Below are 17,845 nucleotides of genomic sequence, written 5' to 3'. Positions count from 1 at the left end.
AAAATAAAGATTTTCCTAGGAGATCAGTGGTGACATTAACAAATGTTAACTTTTTGGTATTGTATGATGAAACGTGTCAATACTAAGAATATGTGCATAACTCAGTGATTCAGTATTTTCCAAATGACCAATGAATGATGTCACCACATGGGTAATGAATAATGTTACCAGCATGGGTAAAAAATCCATTCAATTTTAATTCAGCAGTAAGAAATGTTCACTGATATGGCTTTAGATTCCATGTGTAACTAACCTGTAAAAATTTAACACTTACCAAGTTTTGGTGTAGTAATATCAAGGAATATCCACAGATATCTAAAAATGTTATTAAAATATGTCTCTGTTGGGGCATCTGGGTGGCTCAGTTGGTTGAGCATCCGACTTCAGCTCAGGTCACGATCTCACGGTTCGTGAGCTCAAGCCCCGCGTTGGGCTCTGTGTTGTCAGTGCAGACAGAGCCTGCTTCAGATCCTCTGTCCCCCTCCCCACCCCACCCCCACTCCCTGCTCATGCTTTCTCTCTAAAATAAACAAACATTTTTTTAAAAATTAAAACAATATTTTTCTGTTTTCTCCCATATCTGTGTGAGGTTGAATTTTCTTTGTGCACGTCAACCAAAAGAACGTATCACAACAGACTGAATACAGAAACAGGAGAATCCACCTGTCTTCAGGTTAAGCCAGACATTAAAGAGATTTGCAGAAATATAAAACAATGCCCCTCTTTTCACCAATTAAAGCTGCAGTTTTAATTTCTAACATGGAATATGTAACTATATTTAACCCATGCATTAAAAAAAACTCTTTAGAGTCCCCAATTTTTTAAGAATGTAGAAAGTTCCAGAAACCTAAAAGTTTGAGAACTGCTGCACTGTACCATACTAGTAGAAGGATGAAAAGCAGCAGGAACTCATAATGTAGGGCAAGTCACATTAACATCAGGGCCTTAAGGTAAAATTTTACAGACTCCTTCTTGGTGATCCCTTGGTAAGCTTGCCTGGATCTGGGATCATCCCTAGCTTTAGTTACCATGAGACCAGCCCTACCTCTGGGTCCTGTTCTTAGAAATTTAATGAAATCCTGTCTCTCTTACCTAACAGGATCCCTATAACAAACTGGTGCTACCTTAAGTGGTTTTCTTACAACCAAATCCTGACCAAACCCATATATACAGGAGTCTCTGTTTTAAGTATGAATCTCAAGACACAAGAGTGGAATCATTTTGTTTCTATATCAAAATAATTTTACCTCTTGATCTTTTGGTTTGACATAATTTGATGGAAAAATTCCAGTTCTATCTCCAATACTTCCTGTCCACCATTCTCCATCTTTCTGGGTCACCAATATTTCTTCACCTTCAGTGAAAGTCAAATCTCCAGGTTCTACACTTGAATATGGATAAAGTGCAATATATTCTGTCGGAAACAAAGCAAAAAGAAACTAACTTGGGTTGTAAGATTATAGAAGGAAAAAAATTATGTTAATCTCCAAATCCTGTGTAAATTACTGTAAAAGACCTTATAACTTAAGAAAACCTAATGTAAAAAGATCTTAAAACAGAAAAAGGAATGAAGCGATTGTTTAATAATTTCTTAGAAAAAGACTACTTAACATAAGTCATTATCATGGAGTTTCTTTTTTTTCCAACTGTATCATCATCTTATCACAGAGAATAATCCATAAACACAAACAGATCCAAGTATCTCTACAGAGTAAAGATATGAAAAGTATTCTTCAACCTCCTTACACAAAATATCTTTTAATATGCTAGGTTCTTTTCTCTTTAATTCTTATATAAATACAGTTATGAAAATGCCCAATATTCAGCTGACACCAGTACCAGAGGCCAAGCTCCACCACAATGACCCAGCTTCTAGCACAGTGCTTGGCACACAGATGCTCAAAAAATACTTGTTAACAAATGGCCTCAAGGGAAAGGTCTACATGTCAATATTGGCTTTGGTTTCCGTCCCTGTTATTACTACTACTTGGAACAAACAGTCGATGATCTGGCTTTAGTCTTTCTTTTCTAGTTATTTTTATTTGTCAACCTGGAATTTCATCTGTACATCCTAAACTAGAGATGACCGGGAACATCATCTATGACCTGTTTACTATTCACATTGCCAGGATTACTCAATTTATGGGATTTAACAAAACCAGAAATGCATGCAACATTTAGGTATGCAGTAATAAGCAAGGTCCTTCCCAAAAAACTCACTACTTTCCCAGACTCATCCCATAGCACTCACTCCACAGTGAACCTATTATTCCAGCCTTGCTGGTGACCTGAGTTCCCTATCCATTCATAGCTATGTTCTGGCTCATGACTTTCTCTCATTCCACAAGACCTGTCTCTTCCTAGGTCACTATGCAAAACCCTACTCCTTGCTTGAGATGATTCAGTACTGCCATGTCTGTGGATTCCCAGTTCCCACTTAAAACGAAGTTATGTCCACTCATTATAGAATTTATTACAATGGTACCCCTATCTTCCCCAGTCTACTGTGAAGACTCGGGAGACTGTGTTTTATTCATCCTTGTATCTTTTAGGCGCTAGCATGAAACCTTAAACACAGTAGCTACTATATAAGCAGTTTAAATTACCACTAAACTGATTTTCTTGAGCAAAAACATATAATTACTTCACTTCAACTAATTTTACAATGGACGTATATAATTCATTTATAAATAATGCTAAATAAAAATGCCCGAAATGAGGAGAGACAATCTTTCATTTTTTCAAAATAAATAATAAGTTATTAGTCGAACAACCTAAAGGGCTACAGAAAAAATTTTTGTAATAATTATAATAAAACATACCTTGATTTCAAATCCTACTTAATGATTTATAGGATCCACCATAATTAAAATGCAATTTGTAAACAACTAAACGTACTAAAGTTGCCTTATTTTCTAAATTACTGTAACGCAGGTGTATTATAAGAAAACAAAAAATTTCATGCTATCTCACTGCGACATCTTTTATTTATGATCTTACTTACCAAGTCTATGCTGAATGTTTATAGTACTGATTCTCTAAAAATGCCCTATTTTTTCTCTAGTCTCAATATTCACGTGAAATAAACAAAGGACAGGTTTTCCTAAACTCACTTTAACACTGAAGACACAGAAACAGGGAGGATAACCACTGAGGGAAGTCAGATAGTCAATAGCTAATCTGACGCCCATATAATTTGCAAATTGCCGAAAACTCACCCTCTCCACCTGTGTAGGCTGCAGAGGTAGGTTTCTTGTTTACAGCTGCATACAAAGCTTCTGGTCTGCCAGATAAATACAGAAACAGATAAGAAAAAACAACAATGAAACAAAAAGCCATCAACAAGCAAAACCAAGAAACGTGACAGAAGGTGTTTGCGGTACATTCTTTTAGGACTTTCTAAAAGGAATTTAAATATTGTCTCAGTAAACAGGCTAGAAATATTCTCATACAAAAAACTGTAGGGGGCTAAGAATGCCTAGTTACAGACTTCTAAATTTTTTACTACAGTCAAGTAATTTCAACATGATTTTTAAATAGTTTTTTAAGTGTGAGACATTTTGCCTTTCTAAAGGAATGTAAAAGTCACCAAGGCTTTGGTAAATGGACAGTTATTTGGAAAAGCACATGGCAGGCTTGGCTTCATACAGGGAGAACAAGGACAGTATGTAAATTTTAGTATCTGTTTGGAGTACACTACACTTAAATATATAAAAATAACAACTTTATTTTTTATATTTCAGAGCAGGTAAAACTTTAATTTCCAATTTAACCCAGGAAATGGAAAAATTCTGGAAGCCTGTCATGTTTAAGAGCTAGACATCTGGGGGTGCCTGGGTGGCTCAGTCAGTTAAGTGTCCGACTTTGGCTCGGGTTGTGATCTTGCAGTTTGTAAGTTTGAGCCCCGCATCAGGCTCTGTGCTGACAGCTCAGAGCCTGGAGCCTGCTTCAGATTCTGTGTCTCCCTCTCTCTCTCTCTGCCCCTCCCCTGCTCACACACTCTCTCTCTCAATAATAAATAAACGTTAAAAAAATTTTTTTTAAAAAAAGCTAGACATCTGTAGGATGCACCAGGGCTTCCCAGGATCCTTGAGGAAACTATATAGCAATAAGTCAGCACTCAGAATGGAACCTCGCTACAACTCATGGCCACAACTGAACGCACCACCGCCTTGTTTAGGGCATGATCTCTCCATTACTGCAGGTTTTCAAATTACAGGTCTTATCTGTTAGAAAAGATCAGTAATGAATGAGAAGTTGGGGGGAACAGCATTTAAACTTACTGCCTTTACGCTGAAGTTTTCTTCTCTGTAAAATGTTATGGCGTTTAAGATAATTCCTGTAAAGGGCCCACCACAGTGCCACACGTCAGCTCTGAATTGTTATCATTTACACACTTCTAAATCTAAAATTCTGTGTCAGTCTGAAGAGCAAATTTCTACACTGGAACTAAAAATTCATACAGAGAATCTCAGCCTTGAAAATGTTTTTAAAGATTAATTTACTCTTTTTATCCCATCAATTGGAAAACCGAAGGCAAATAGGTTATTCCACACAGGCTGACAAAAAGAACAATCAGAACACAAGCCTCTTGATTTCCAAAGACCTGTCTCTTTTCATTCAATCAGATCACTTTTTTATTTGGATCAACTTCAGTATAAAACACAAGGAGACAGCTGCCCATCACTACTTTTGTACTTATTTCTTAAACCTCTTAAACATGCCTGGAGATCTCACTCCTCTACAGACTGAAGTTAAGGCCAGAGACCTTATTTAGTTTTTACTTGTTCTTCACTTGAAAATTGATTCATCTGATTGTTCAATCAATGAATCCTCTCCTTATTCACTGAGCTAATATGACTGAGAAGCTACTATGCATTGAGATTACACTAGGCAGGAAAAAAAACTGAAAAACAAAGACACGGATCCTGCCCTCCCAGAGCTATGATCGAATAGGAGAGATGGGTAAGAAAATAAATAATTGCAACCCAGTCTGTTATGTGCAGTAAGAGAGGTATGATCTTCAAGGAATTCTGGAGGCCCGGGAATGGAATGCCCTACACTTTGGCAATGGGGAGGCCGTCAGCAAAGGTTTATTTAAATACTGACAATGCACGGTAAATAACAAGGGAGAAGTGCTCCAAAGGAAATGAAAAGTAACTCTTGAGCTTCCACAAAGAAAGCAACAGATCTAAAATTTCGAGCACTCTGAAAACTTTAGGCATCTGAAATAACTAGGATAAAAGATATTCTAAAACTGGTACAAATATGTGAAGTACACTTTTTTTCACTCTAGAAATCCCCCTCTCGATATTCAAACTCAAGCATAAATGTTTTATTTTATGGTATAGCCAGTTGTTCTTCAGCCGACTCATTAGTGAAAACACCAACATCCACATCTCACGTAAACACAAAATGCTTACTCTTCCCGCTTGACTTCACTCCCAGGGAGTATTTTGACATAAGATTTTGGAAACCACCCTCTTCCTCCATGCACCTCTCCAAACCACCAATTTTCTTGCTGTTCCAAGACAGTGATAATATCATGTTTTGAAAAGTTCAAGTGGTTATCCTTCTTTGCAGTCCAAGAACACAGGGCCTGCGCCTTTAGGTTTTCTACAACCTGTCCCTGTGAACATAAAAACACAAAATTTTTAAAAAAGTAACCACAATTTTTGTTTCCTACTATATAGGTTGTTCACAGTTCAAACAAAGACCAGTTTGGTATGGTGGTGCCTTAAGATAACTTTTATCTACTAAATGATTTACAATTATATATGACAGACAACCATTTGAGTAGCCTTCTGTTGAAAGTTTTTCCCTGATCTCTGAACAGTGCTAATATCATTAACACCCTTGTCTTTCCAGAAGCTCACCCTCTGGTGACTGATGGGTCCTCTTTGTCCAGTCCCTTTCCCTTCCTGTTTCACACGATTTTCCTAAATTATCTTATTTATGTCTATGCCTTCTCTAATCTATATCTTAATTTTAACTTTATCTCCTGAGCTCCAGACTTGTAAGTCAGACTACTCATTGGGCCTTCCCACCAGGTTGTCTCTAAACCAGATACCTTAAAGGTGCACGGTGAGACATCATTTTTAGAGCCCACAGAACCCACTCCTCTTGCAATGCTCACCCAAGACAATGCTATCACCATCCTTCCAGTTACTCAAGCTCAAGACCCTGAGGAACCTTCTTTAACTCCCAACTTCTTCCTTACTCTCGACATTTCAATGGATTGCCAATTTTATGTCAAGTCCTAGTAATCTTAAATCCACCTCCTCTTCTATACATTTTCTTTACTGTGGTACCAGTTTACGTCATCATCTCTTGTAATTAGCTACTGTGGCATCCTTCCTTGCTTGTTTTCCTTCCTTTGCTTCCTTACACCAATCGACCCCTGTACTACTGCTGGGAGTTAGGTTTCAAAAATATACACACCTCTTGGAAACCTTCAGGGGCTGCCCACTGCCAAGCAGCTAGGCATGGTATTAAACACTTCACACATAAACGTCACCCTCTAGCTTTCCTGCTTGACCCTTTCTCCAAGATTCCTGTACTCTAGCCACACTATAAATAATTCTTGTCCTGGAAACTCTGTGTTAACATGCCTCACTGACTTTCCCCAAATTATTTTTTCACAGGAATAACTTTCCTTCTCTGTTTGCTAAAATCTTGCTTATCCTCAAAGGTCCTGCTCAAATAACTTGGTCCTTTGTGAACCCTGCTCCAATTCCCAAAGAGTGAATGAGATCTCTCTCGGCTATACAGTCCTCAAGATTTTGTAGAATATCTTTATTACAACCCTTCACATACTTTACAATTATTTATATATGTGTCTGTTTCATTAGATTATGACTCCTTAATGGCAGAGATTTTTTTCCATTAAATTTCTAGCATATAAAGAAACACCTGGAACCTATCTATGGTCATGAAGTAAACATTTTTTTGAGTGAAGGTGAAATTTGTAGGGCTCTGTTTTGACAAAGTCTGTGATTTCTTTTCAATAATATTAATGTAACAATGCCTGCAATGGTTACATGTAAAGCAGAGGCTAAGTATATGTAACATAGTTCTCACACAAATTTCTTACCAACAAAACCCCAAAAACCTCCAAGCCCACATATCTTCTCACAATAACTACGAATTAAGAATAATATAGCCAGATTTATAAAGATGACATTTTGAGCTTAGAAACCCTAGCTGCTAGCAACTGGGTGCTATGAAAATGAATTGTTGAGAAACTTCTAAGTAATAATAATAATAATTATTTCTTTACATCATATCACATGTCAATGACAAGAACAGAAACCAAATACTACAAACTCTGGTTAAATGAGTAAGTAAGTGATGTCTTTGTACAAAAATTTTCTATTTTATGTGAACATGAGCAATGTCAAAGAATAAAGCAGAGAAAAATTAAAGATACACACCTGTCCATGAATCGGTGATATAGATCCAGGGGAAACAGTACGAGTAAAAGCTGATTTTTTCTGCCATGATGTATTAACAGTTAGGTTTGTAAAAGATACATTTTGATAATCAGTCACTGATGCTGGTTGATTTGAAGAAAGTGATCTGTAAAATACAACACTTTGATGTAAATACACTTCAACATTTAAAATCTAACGAAGCACTACAAATTTATCAACTTATACATAATTCACATTGTGTTTAAACACAATTTTGGAAAAAAGAATTCACGAACCAAGTACTGACCTACATTTTTGTTTATTAAATTTCAGTATGAAATCTGGAACAGAAGGTACTCTTGAAGAGTCCAGCACAGATTATAATATGATTAAGTAGCAGGTTGACACAAATACATTTGCAGGGCTAAATACACTGCACTGTTAGCTAAAAACTTACTCAGAAGAAGTTGAGGTAGCAGATACTGATACTGTAGGGGGAAGTAAGGCCTTCTTAGGAGACACAGATTTTTCACCTGATGGCATTTTTTCTACGTAGTTGCAAGGAAACCAGCCAAAATTTCCTTGAAAACTACCATAAAGCCAACCAGGTTCTCCTACGGTTTTTTCATCAACCTATGGAAACAAAAAGAAGGGTTAACAATGGTTAGAATGTCACACATTTACAAAGGAAAGAGACGCAGACTATTGTACAATAGCCTCATTTTCAGAATTAAGCTCATGTAACTAAAGAGCTGAGGCATTTTCTTTTCTTTTTTATTTCTTAAAAAAAAATTTTTTTTTAATGTTTATTTAAACAGAGAGACAGAGTATGAGCAGGGGAGGGGCAGAGAACGAGAGGGAGACACAGAATCTGAAGCAAGCTCCAGGCTCCACGCTGTCAACACAGAGCCCGATGCAGGACTTGAACTCATGAACCGTGAAATCATGACCTGAGCTGAAGTTGGACGCTTGACTGAGCCACCCAGGTGCCCCTTTTCTTTTCTAGAGAGAGGGTGCAAGTGAGCAAGGGGGGGCAGAGAGAAAGAGAGAATCCCACAAGGTGGGGGGTAGAGAGAGAGAGAGAGAAGTGGGGCTCACCCAGGGCTCATGTTTTTACCCAAAGCAGGGCTCCTCTTCACCCGAAGTGGGGCCTGAGCTCACCTGATGTGGGACTTGAACTCATGAACTGTGAGATCATGACCTGAGCTGAAGTCAGACGTTTAACAACTAAAGCCACCCAGGCACCCTGAGCCGAGGCATTTTCTACATATTAATAGGTCACTATCTCTAATGACAGACGAAGGTGCCTTTTAGAAAAAAATGTTCACTTGTTTTGAGAGAGCAAGAGAGAGAGAGAGAGAGAGAGAGAGAGAGAGAGAGAGAGAGAGAGAGAGATGGAGGGAGTGCATGAGCAGGGGAGGAGCAGAGACAGAGGGAGAGAGAGAATCCCAAGCAGGCTCCGTGCTGTCAGTGCAGAGCCTGACATGGGGGTCAATCTCATAAACTGTGAGATCATGATCTGAGCTGAAATCAAGAGTCAGATGCTCAATCGACTAAGCCATCCAGAAGCCCCCAAAAAATGAAATTTTAAAAAGGCACCTTTGGCTCTTGATTTTGGCTCAGATCATGATCTCACAGTTAGTGAGACTGAGCCCTGCATCTGGCTCTGTGCTGGGGAGGGAGTCTGCTTGGGATCCACTCTCTCCCTCTGCCTCTGCCCTTCCCAACCTGTGCCTGTTGTGCACTCTCTTTCTCTCAAAAAAATTTAATTTCATCCAAGTTAAATACACAAAAATAGTTAACAGAAACAAACAGCATTCTATATGGCTTATGATGGAAGATCCCATCACTCATGCCCTGGTTTCCACTCCTGATAACAACTTGCCATTCGTAGTTGTTTTTCTATATCATCCTCTGTATTTCTTCTTCCTTCCTTCCTTCCTAACCTCCCTCCCCCCCTTCCTTCCTTCCTTCCTTCCTTCCTTTCAAGTAGGCTTCACACTCAGTGTGGAGCCCAATGCAGGGCTTGAACTCATGATCCTGAGATCAAGACCTGAGCTGAGATCAAGCCAGATGTTTAATACCCAAGCACCCCTATCTTCTATATTTCTAAATAATGTATTTATACTATTATTTCCTGAATGTTTCAATTTTAAACATCATCTATTGGATTTTGATTATGGAAAATCAACATTTAACTTTTACTGCATCTTATTTTTCTATCAACACTGCTATCTCAAATTTTTTGGTTTAATTATATTTAATGTTTATATTACTATGACTGGGTAAGCAGATATTTCACATCTAAATCATGTAATGTTCTGATAATTACATTTCCTTTCTTGCAAACTTGTTATTTTCCTATAGTTAATCATTAATTTTTGTTTAGTTTTGTTTAGTTCCTATTACAGAGTCTTCTTGAGCTAAGAGAACTAGAAAACTTTCTCTAAATACTATTTTTCAACTGGTAACACATACAGGTGATTTGTAGTTTCATCTCTTCTCCCTTTTATTGCTGAGTAATACTACATTGTATAGATGTACCACAATTTGCTTGTATGTTTACCTACTGATGGACATTTGAGTTGTTTCCAGTTTTTGGCTATGATAAAACTATGAACATCTGTCTTTGTATATTGATCTTATATCCTGCAACCTTGCTAAACTCATTCATTAGTTCTATCATTGCTATGTAATAATTAAAACATGGTGTTCTAAAATACAACAAAAGGAACCACTGATAAAATATTATCTTGCAAATCTAGTTTAAGGCTAAATTTAAAACAGCTAAGCCACAGCACTAAAAATGAAGAACACAATAGACCTCAAGGAATTACTCAACCTAAAGCAGAATGCTCAGCAATATACCTAATTTAAATGCTGGTCTCAAGGCAAGGATCACTGACAGGTATGAATACTGGCATTCAAACACTAACTTCCTTCCTTCCCTACAAACTTTTAAAAGCCTACTTTCTTCAATACTTTTTCCTTAAACTTTCTAGCTTTTCAAGAAGACAAGCCCCATTCATTTAATCTTTAAAATTAGACCAAGTTTGCTTTTGTAACAGGTTAATTTTAATAAATTTTGTATCTATAATTTATGGCCCCAATTTTTAGTTGTCAATTTACATAGAAAGTGAAACTAAAAAAATTTACGTAAGTTCTCAGAGGTTTATGGAAACTATTACCTCAAAAATAGCATTAACATATAAGAATGCTAGAAAAACAGGTTGTCACGGAAAATGTTGCCAGGACTCAGTGGAATTTCTAATCTTTTTTCACCTTCAATCAAATCTCTTCTGCCACCCTTATCCATTATGTTGACTAGGTCTTGCCTCCTATCTGACCAAGAATAGGGAAACCATCAGATCTGAGCTCACCTTCGAATTCAGCAAAATGTATTTCTAGTCCCATGCATCCTTTCCTTCAGCCCTCTAACCAAAACGGAAGAGCTGTCTAATCCTCCCACTACTCTCTCCTCTGATGCTCTAGGTCCTGAGCCCTCCAGCCTTACTGAGAATCATCTTCACCTGTACCCACTGGTCAGAACAGAGAGGTCTGCCAGGGAGCCATGAAGTGCCTTCCTGAGTGTTCTGTATGTTGATCTGAGTGGTAGTTTCACAGATATATACATGTGTACAAATTATCTGAGCTGTACACTAACAGTTGTGCACTTTACTAAATCCACTATCATTAACCTTTTCCCTCTCTGCAGATCCTATCATTATTTAAACTTGCAAATAAACCAGCAAATTCGCTCAAGCCAAGATAAAAAAACCAAAAAATGAAACACAGAACTTCCTTCAACCCACTCTCCTCATTAATCATTTTCTCTCCCTTCCCACTTTCAAAAGCTAAGCTCCTTCAAAGAATTTTATATATTCACTGTCTCCTCTTCCTCCCTTCCAATTTCAGGTCACTGAAATCTGGCTTGTTCGCCACCATTCCACTCAACTGTTTTCCTCAAGGTTAACAATAGCTCTGATACTGCTAATCTAATGGCTGTTTTCTAAGTCCTATCTTATTCACATGCAGACCACTCTTCTCAAAGTTCATGGACACTAAACTCTCCTGGCTTTTTCCTAATGACTCTAGTCGTTTCTTTTTAAGGCTCCTCTTCTTCTAATAATCCCTTTAGTGTTAGTGTCTCTTAAGGATCTTCATTCATCCGCTACGCTCAAGGCAATTACCATCACAACACAATGATGACACTCAAATTGGCCTCTGATCTCTGCCTGAGATCTCTCTAGACATCTCTGGATATTCAACTGCTATCCAGAAATCTGAAACTCATCCAAACTTGAACTTATTATAATTCTCACCTAAATTCCCTCCTTTTGATCTTCCTCTCTCAGTGAATGACATGGTCATCAACCAAGTTGTCGAAATCAGGTATCTGGTAGTAACTCATGACTCATTGGTTATATCAGCGATTTGGCAGAGAACACCCTCAAGAAACTCCAGCTGACTCAATGTTCCTGTTGTCATCGCCATCAGATTGGCTTGATGACCACGGGGGAGGTCTGCTGTAAAGCTAGTAGCTTTCTACCACCTTCCATCCTCTGCTTTAGAATGTCCTTCTCATCAGACTACCAGCTCATTAAGTGCAGAGACTGTGTGTCTTGTTTACTATATCTCTAGCATAGCCCTCGACAAATATTTGTTGATGGTAAAAGACAGAACCAAAAATATAAATAGGTTCTTGACCAAACATGTCCAGAGATAGGCTGCATCTCTTCATTCTTAGACACAACTTCATCATCACCAACAGGTGGAGGAGGAACAGGAGGGCCAGAAGACTGTGGATTGTCAGTGGTGGCAACGGTAACAGAAGGAATGTATAGCTGGGGATTAACCTGAGTGTTTGAACAGAGGTTTCTGGTAAAACCTATGCCAAGTACCATTAAACAGTTGCAGTGTAACTGATAAAAGACACCAAACTGGTGACTATGCAGGCTAAAAAGAAAACACACACTGGCTAGGTATTCTAGGTAATATTACTTTAATTTACTAAGAAGAAAAGTGACACAGAGACTAAAATCCAAGTTACTATGCTTCTAAAGCCTGTATTCTTTCCATTATATCACAAAAGCTGTATCAAATGCTATTCCCTCCATCTTCTCTTATTCATCCATTTTACATGGTTTGTGACTATATAATAAAGGCCTTTAGTTTCAAGGAACAAGGGATTACATCTAGTTAGGGCTATAGAGTCTACTTCCTTCAATTCTTTTAATGGTTGTCAGAAAATAATTAGCGCCCCCAAATTTCATTGGCAATTTATTAAAACAACACAATCAGCATCACTTTTTAAAAAATGTTTATTTATTTTTGAGAGAGAGAGAGAGAGAGAGAATCCAAAGCAGGCTGAGCTGTCAGCACAGAGCCTGACACAGAGTTTGAACTCAAGAGCTGTGAGATCATGGCCTGAGCCAAAGTCAGACGCCTAACCGACTGAACCACCCAGGCAACCCTCAGCATCACTATTTATGCTGTGAAGCAGTATGGCACAGCATAAAGACCACTGGATTTGGAAATTAAAGATGTGTACTTGTGACCCACTCTGGCACTGTCCTACTGACTGTTAACATTTTGTGTAAGTCTAAGCTTCCTTACCTAGAACACAGCAGTGATAAATAATATGCAAGTCTGCAGCATCTCATTAGGGACAAATCAGATAAAGCTTAAGGTATACATTTTAAATGGTATATCACTATATAAAATTATAGAGTAATATATTACATTGTATTAAGCTTCTTCATGAGCAAAAAAGACTGTTTCCTACCTGTATTATATCCCCGGAATTAAAACTCATCTCATCATGGCTCCTGGCTTCAAAGCGGTACAATGCTCTATAATTCACCAAAGCAGTAGCTGGCTCACCTAAAGAGAAGATAATTGTCATTATCTGCTACTTTCACGTATACGCATCTTTGCGATGACTCAATATAAAGAGCCTGTAAAGTCAAAAAGAAAAAGAACTGAACATCAAACAGCAAAATGAAAATCCATTTGACAAAGGCTTGTTACAATTTAAATATGTTGTATGGCCACAGAATCAATATAAAAGCAAACAAGGACGTTTATCTTTAGGAAAGTAGGAGGCAATGATACAAAGACATGACTTGTGGGGGGCCATGAGTGAGGATGTATGGGAAGATGTATGAGTGGTGGCAGGCGAGGCTGTGCAAAGTGCAGGCGGCTAAGCAGCAAGGTTTGATCTGTGGCAGTCAGAATACAACAGGAAGAGACAAAAAGAGAGGTCACAAATGAGGAGATTGGCAGCAAACAGGGTTCAGTGAAGAAAGAGCTCTAAATGCACCAGTATGGTTCTAAAAGAAAAACAGAAGAGCTCACAAATACACTAGCTTTGATAAGAATAAAAATATTTTACTTTATTCATTTGCAGAATGAATGCTTTAGCTTATAGAAATTTCAACACATGTGCCAATAATAAGGATTGAAATATTTGTCTGTCCAAAAGAGATATGTATCAATAATATTTAAAGTATTTTAGGAATGGACTCTGAGGTGCATCAAAAACAAAGTATATCTTTTGAGGAAATTTCAGTGTGCAAAGACTTAAATTTTATTGGTGTTTCATTAAAATAAACAGTTTAGGGGCACCTGAATGGCTCAGTTGGTTAAGTGTCTGACTTTGGCTCAGGTCATGATCTCACAGTCTGTGAGTTCAAGCCCCACATCAGGCTCTGTGGCTGACAGCTCAGAGCCTGGAGCCTGTTTCAGATTCTGTGTCTCCCTCTCTCTGCCCCTTCCCTGCTCACACTCTCTCTCTCCCTCTCTCTCTCAAAACTAAACATTAAAACAAACAGTTTATAGTTAACACCAATTGAAGAAACTCTTTACAGCTGTTTACTTCAATTATGAAAATGTCAGAGTCTGTTCATAGCTAGTCAGTGATTACAATTTTCTTTTCTACATGTTGTTTTAAGACTTCTACCCTCAGTCTGTTTTAATAAGCCTACACACTCCTCCAAGTTTAATTTAGAAAAAGGTTTTTTCAGACTCAAAGGTTAACATCTACTTATATATATTTTTTCCCTCTCATCAGAATCTTTTTTTCTTGTTGCTTTCGTTGCTCTGTCTCAGAAAAATCAAATCTATCATTTTTATCCTTACCCTTACATGGTTTCTCCTCAGCCTTCCGTTCCTCTTCTTGAATTTTTTCTTGTGTTTTTTCTTCCTGGAGTCGCTTTTGTTTTTCTTCTTCCTCTTTTCTAAGGTTTTCTCTCCATAAGTTTTCTTTTCCTTGCTTTGCTTTCCTTTACATAAAAGAAAGAGAATTTGGTGCGCCTGGGTGGCTCAGTTGGTTAAGGGTCCAACTTCGGCTCAGGTCATGATCTTGCGGTTAGTGAGTTCGAGCCCCGCATTGGGCTCTGTGCTGACAGCTCAGAGCCTGGAGCCTGCTACTGATTCTGTGTCTTCCTCTCTTTCTCCCCGTCCCCTGATCGTGTTTTCTCTCTCTCTCTCTCTCTCAAAAATAAACATTAAAAAATAATAATAAAAAAAGAATTTGTATCATGTCCTAAAATTTGTTATGCAAAAATATCAGATCTTGTGCTCAACGTTGCTCCTCATCAGGGAAATACAAATCAAAACCACACTCAGATATCACCTCACGCCAGTCAGAGTGGCCAAAATGAACAAATCAGGAGACTATAGATGCCGGAGAGGATGTGGAGAAACGGGAACCCTCTTGCACTGTTGGTGGGAATGCAAACTGGTGCAGCCACTCTGGAAAGCAGTGTGGAGGTTCCTCAAAAAATTAAAAATAGACCTACCCTATGACCCAGCAATAGCACTGCTAGGAATTTACCCAAGGGATACAGGAGTACTGATGCACAGGGGCACTTGTACCCCAATGTTTATAACAGCACTCTCAACAATAGCCAAATTATGGAAAGAACCTAAATGTCCATCAACTGATGAATGGATAAAAAAATTGTGGTTTATATACACAATGGAGTACTATGTGGCAACGAGAAAGAATGAAACATGGCCCTTTGTAGCAACATGGATGGAACTGGAGAGTGTGATGCTAAGTGAAATAAGCCATACAGAGAAAGACAGATACCATATGGTTTCACTCTTATGTGGATCCTGAGAAACTTAACAGAAACCCAATGGGGAGGGGAAGGAAAAAAAAAAAAAAGAGGTTAGAGTGGAAGAGAGACAAAACATAAGAGACTCTTAAAAACTGAGAACAAACTGAGGGTTGATGGGGGGTGGGAGGGAGGGGAGGGTGGGTGATGGGTATTGAGGAGGGCACCTTTTGGGATGAGCACTGGGTGTTGTATGGAAACCAATTTGACAATAAACTTCATATATTGAAAAAAAAAAGAATAGAAACATCAAAAAAAAAATCAGATCTTGTTCCTGGCAAACTGTAGAATACACATTTCTTATGTATTTATATGCAACCTTATGAAATTATATATTATTATATAGCAAAGATGTATTAGTAGGGGATGTGGACAAACACCCTGGGGTCCTTTCTTAATTTCAACTACTGTTCCTTTTCCCAGTTAGTTCCTCTGTAACCTTCTCTGACGCTGTTTCACACCTAAGATGAATCTAGCCTTTATTTGAATTCCCAGAGCATTATAAACACCACTATCAGAGTATTTACCACATGTTTCCTGGGATAAAGCAGACTAGAGTTAAGAGAATATAAAATTAAAATTCTGCTAAACTTTTTTATATATGTGTTAGTGGATGACAAACTGGTCCAGAGCCAGAAGATGGCACAGAAGCTGGACAAAGGGCAGAGGCCACATCTACAATGTGAAAACCTGACTATAACCAACAGTGTGGGACAAGGAGGGAACCTTCCTGGGCAAATGGCCAAGAAACCAAGTTGTAGTTGTTAAGACTCAGCTCTGGACTGATTCTCCATGTGATTCTCCTCTGATTTCTTCCCTCTTCCACTGCAGAAGGTGTGAGGAGGATGAGTGACATGAAAATGTACGTTACTACTATGGTTTGTTGGCCTGAAAAAAATTGTGAACGGTAATGAAGAGATATCAAGATACTGGCAATGGGTCAGTGGAAAATTCTGACACTGTGACTAGCTGTGTAGTTACTGCATAAGGATCAGTGGCACAGTTAAGTGGCAAATAAAAGCATTCTGAATTTGAACCTCACTGTCTCTGCTTCTATATTATTCTAGTGTCTCTTGTTGGGGGCCACAAAAGTAGGGGCCTTGGAGTTAAGAGTACCATAATGATCTGTTTGGCTGTTTCCATTTCCTATTGGAATTATGAGGAATCGAGGAGCCAGGAGTAAAACCAGAGTCTCCTTCATCACAGCCAATAGCAGCCACTCATTAAAAATGTGCTGGGAGTAGCTATTCTGAAGCCATTAAAAAGAGAGACCTGCCATATGGTAATGTGTCCTTCTTGCCTCCCTAGTAATATTAGCTCTTTCATGGGCATTACTCATCTACTTATCTCTGAGGCAAAGGAATGTTGGTTCATCAATATCTGTTTTTATATTGATTTCTCACACTAGAGAACTTGGGGAAGTAACTGAGGAACATATTAGAAATAAGATTCTGCAGACAGAAAAAAAAAAAATCGTGCCAAGTCTCTAAATAAATGGTTCTGTCAAATTCCACAACTGTCCTACTTTTCCTAGCTATAAATGGAGGCAATTGATAGATATCAGCGGTACAAAGAGAAATATGTCAACATAGCATTATACGCTCCATCTTATCACTCTGTAAAATTAAGTATTTGGTTTTTGTGATCTTTCAGGAAACAGTAATAGATTTACAGTGGAGAGATGGAAATGATGACTGCCAGACATTTATGCTTGGCTCTTTAGCTAGATTATTTTAATTTAATTCTCAGTTACCTATGAAGCATACATCAATATTTCTATTTCTGAGATGGAGAAACTGGGGTTCGAAAGGTAAAGTGACTCAACCAAAGTCACCCAAATCATTAAGTGGCAGATCAAGAAGTCCAAGAAGATCAAGAAGGCCTGACTCCAAAGCCCCTATTTTTCACTAATGGAACATAAAATTGATTACTATAAACTCAGTCCCAAAAGAAGACCTGAATTTCTAAAACTGACAATCTAATTAGCATCCTAGAATAATCCTTTTATTTCCCTTAAATTTTCATAGTCAAACTAAAGATATGAGCAATAAAGTTAGAAATCTAATAGTAATACAGTATAATAAATTTATCAGTTACATTACCTTACAGCCTCATCTTCTAGTTTCTTCTTCTGTATTAGCTCTGACCTTTTTCTTTCAATTTCCTTCAACTTGTCACGTTTGATCTTATAAAGTTGTTCAAGGGCTAACTGCTGTGTATTGTAGCTTTCTCTCAGTTCCTAAGGAGAAAATGAAAATAAGTCAATATACCGTTGATTTAACTATTTTTGTCTTACGTAATAATGTGGTA

The 17,845-nt window shown here is 37.9% G+C and overlaps 1 protein-coding gene across 16 annotated transcripts in view; it reads right to left on the bottom strand.

Moving 5' to 3' along the window:
- The window catches only part of ITSN2 (intersectin 2), a 147,316-nt gene that overhangs the window by 52,773 nt on the left and 76,698 nt on the right, over positions 1-17,845 (bottom strand). For 13 of the 16 annotated variants that reach the window (XR_008289646.1, XR_008289647.1, XR_008289648.1 and 10 more), the window contains 8 exons: positions 17,638-17,774; positions 14,553-14,695; positions 13,198-13,295; positions 7,870-8,045; positions 7,434-7,578; positions 5,424-5,629; positions 3,219-3,283; positions 1,248-1,414 (listed from right to left, as the gene is read on the bottom strand). Coding sequence is in view for 13 of the 16 variants with exons in the window: in XM_053201172.1 (XP_053057147.1) it covers positions 1,248-1,414; positions 3,219-3,283; positions 5,424-5,629; positions 7,434-7,578; positions 7,870-8,045; positions 13,198-13,295; positions 14,553-14,695; positions 17,638-17,774 (1,137 nt within the window). In the remaining 3 variants the exon portion in view is untranslated. The remainder of the gene's footprint in view (positions 1-1,247; positions 1,415-3,218; positions 3,284-5,423; positions 5,630-7,433; positions 7,579-7,869; positions 8,046-13,197; positions 13,296-14,552; positions 14,696-17,637; positions 17,775-17,845) is intronic. The other 3 variants (XM_053201168.1, XM_027033306.2, XM_027033309.2) reach the window with 1 other exon arrangement.

Source organism: Acinonyx jubatus, chromosome A3 (assembly GCF_027475565.1).
Source record: "Acinonyx jubatus isolate Ajub_Pintada_27869175 chromosome A3, VMU_Ajub_asm_v1.0, whole genome shotgun sequence".
Classification (NCBI taxonomy): domain Eukaryota; kingdom Metazoa; phylum Chordata; class Mammalia; order Carnivora; family Felidae; genus Acinonyx; species Acinonyx jubatus.
This window is presented reverse-complemented; position numbering and strand designations above follow the sequence as displayed.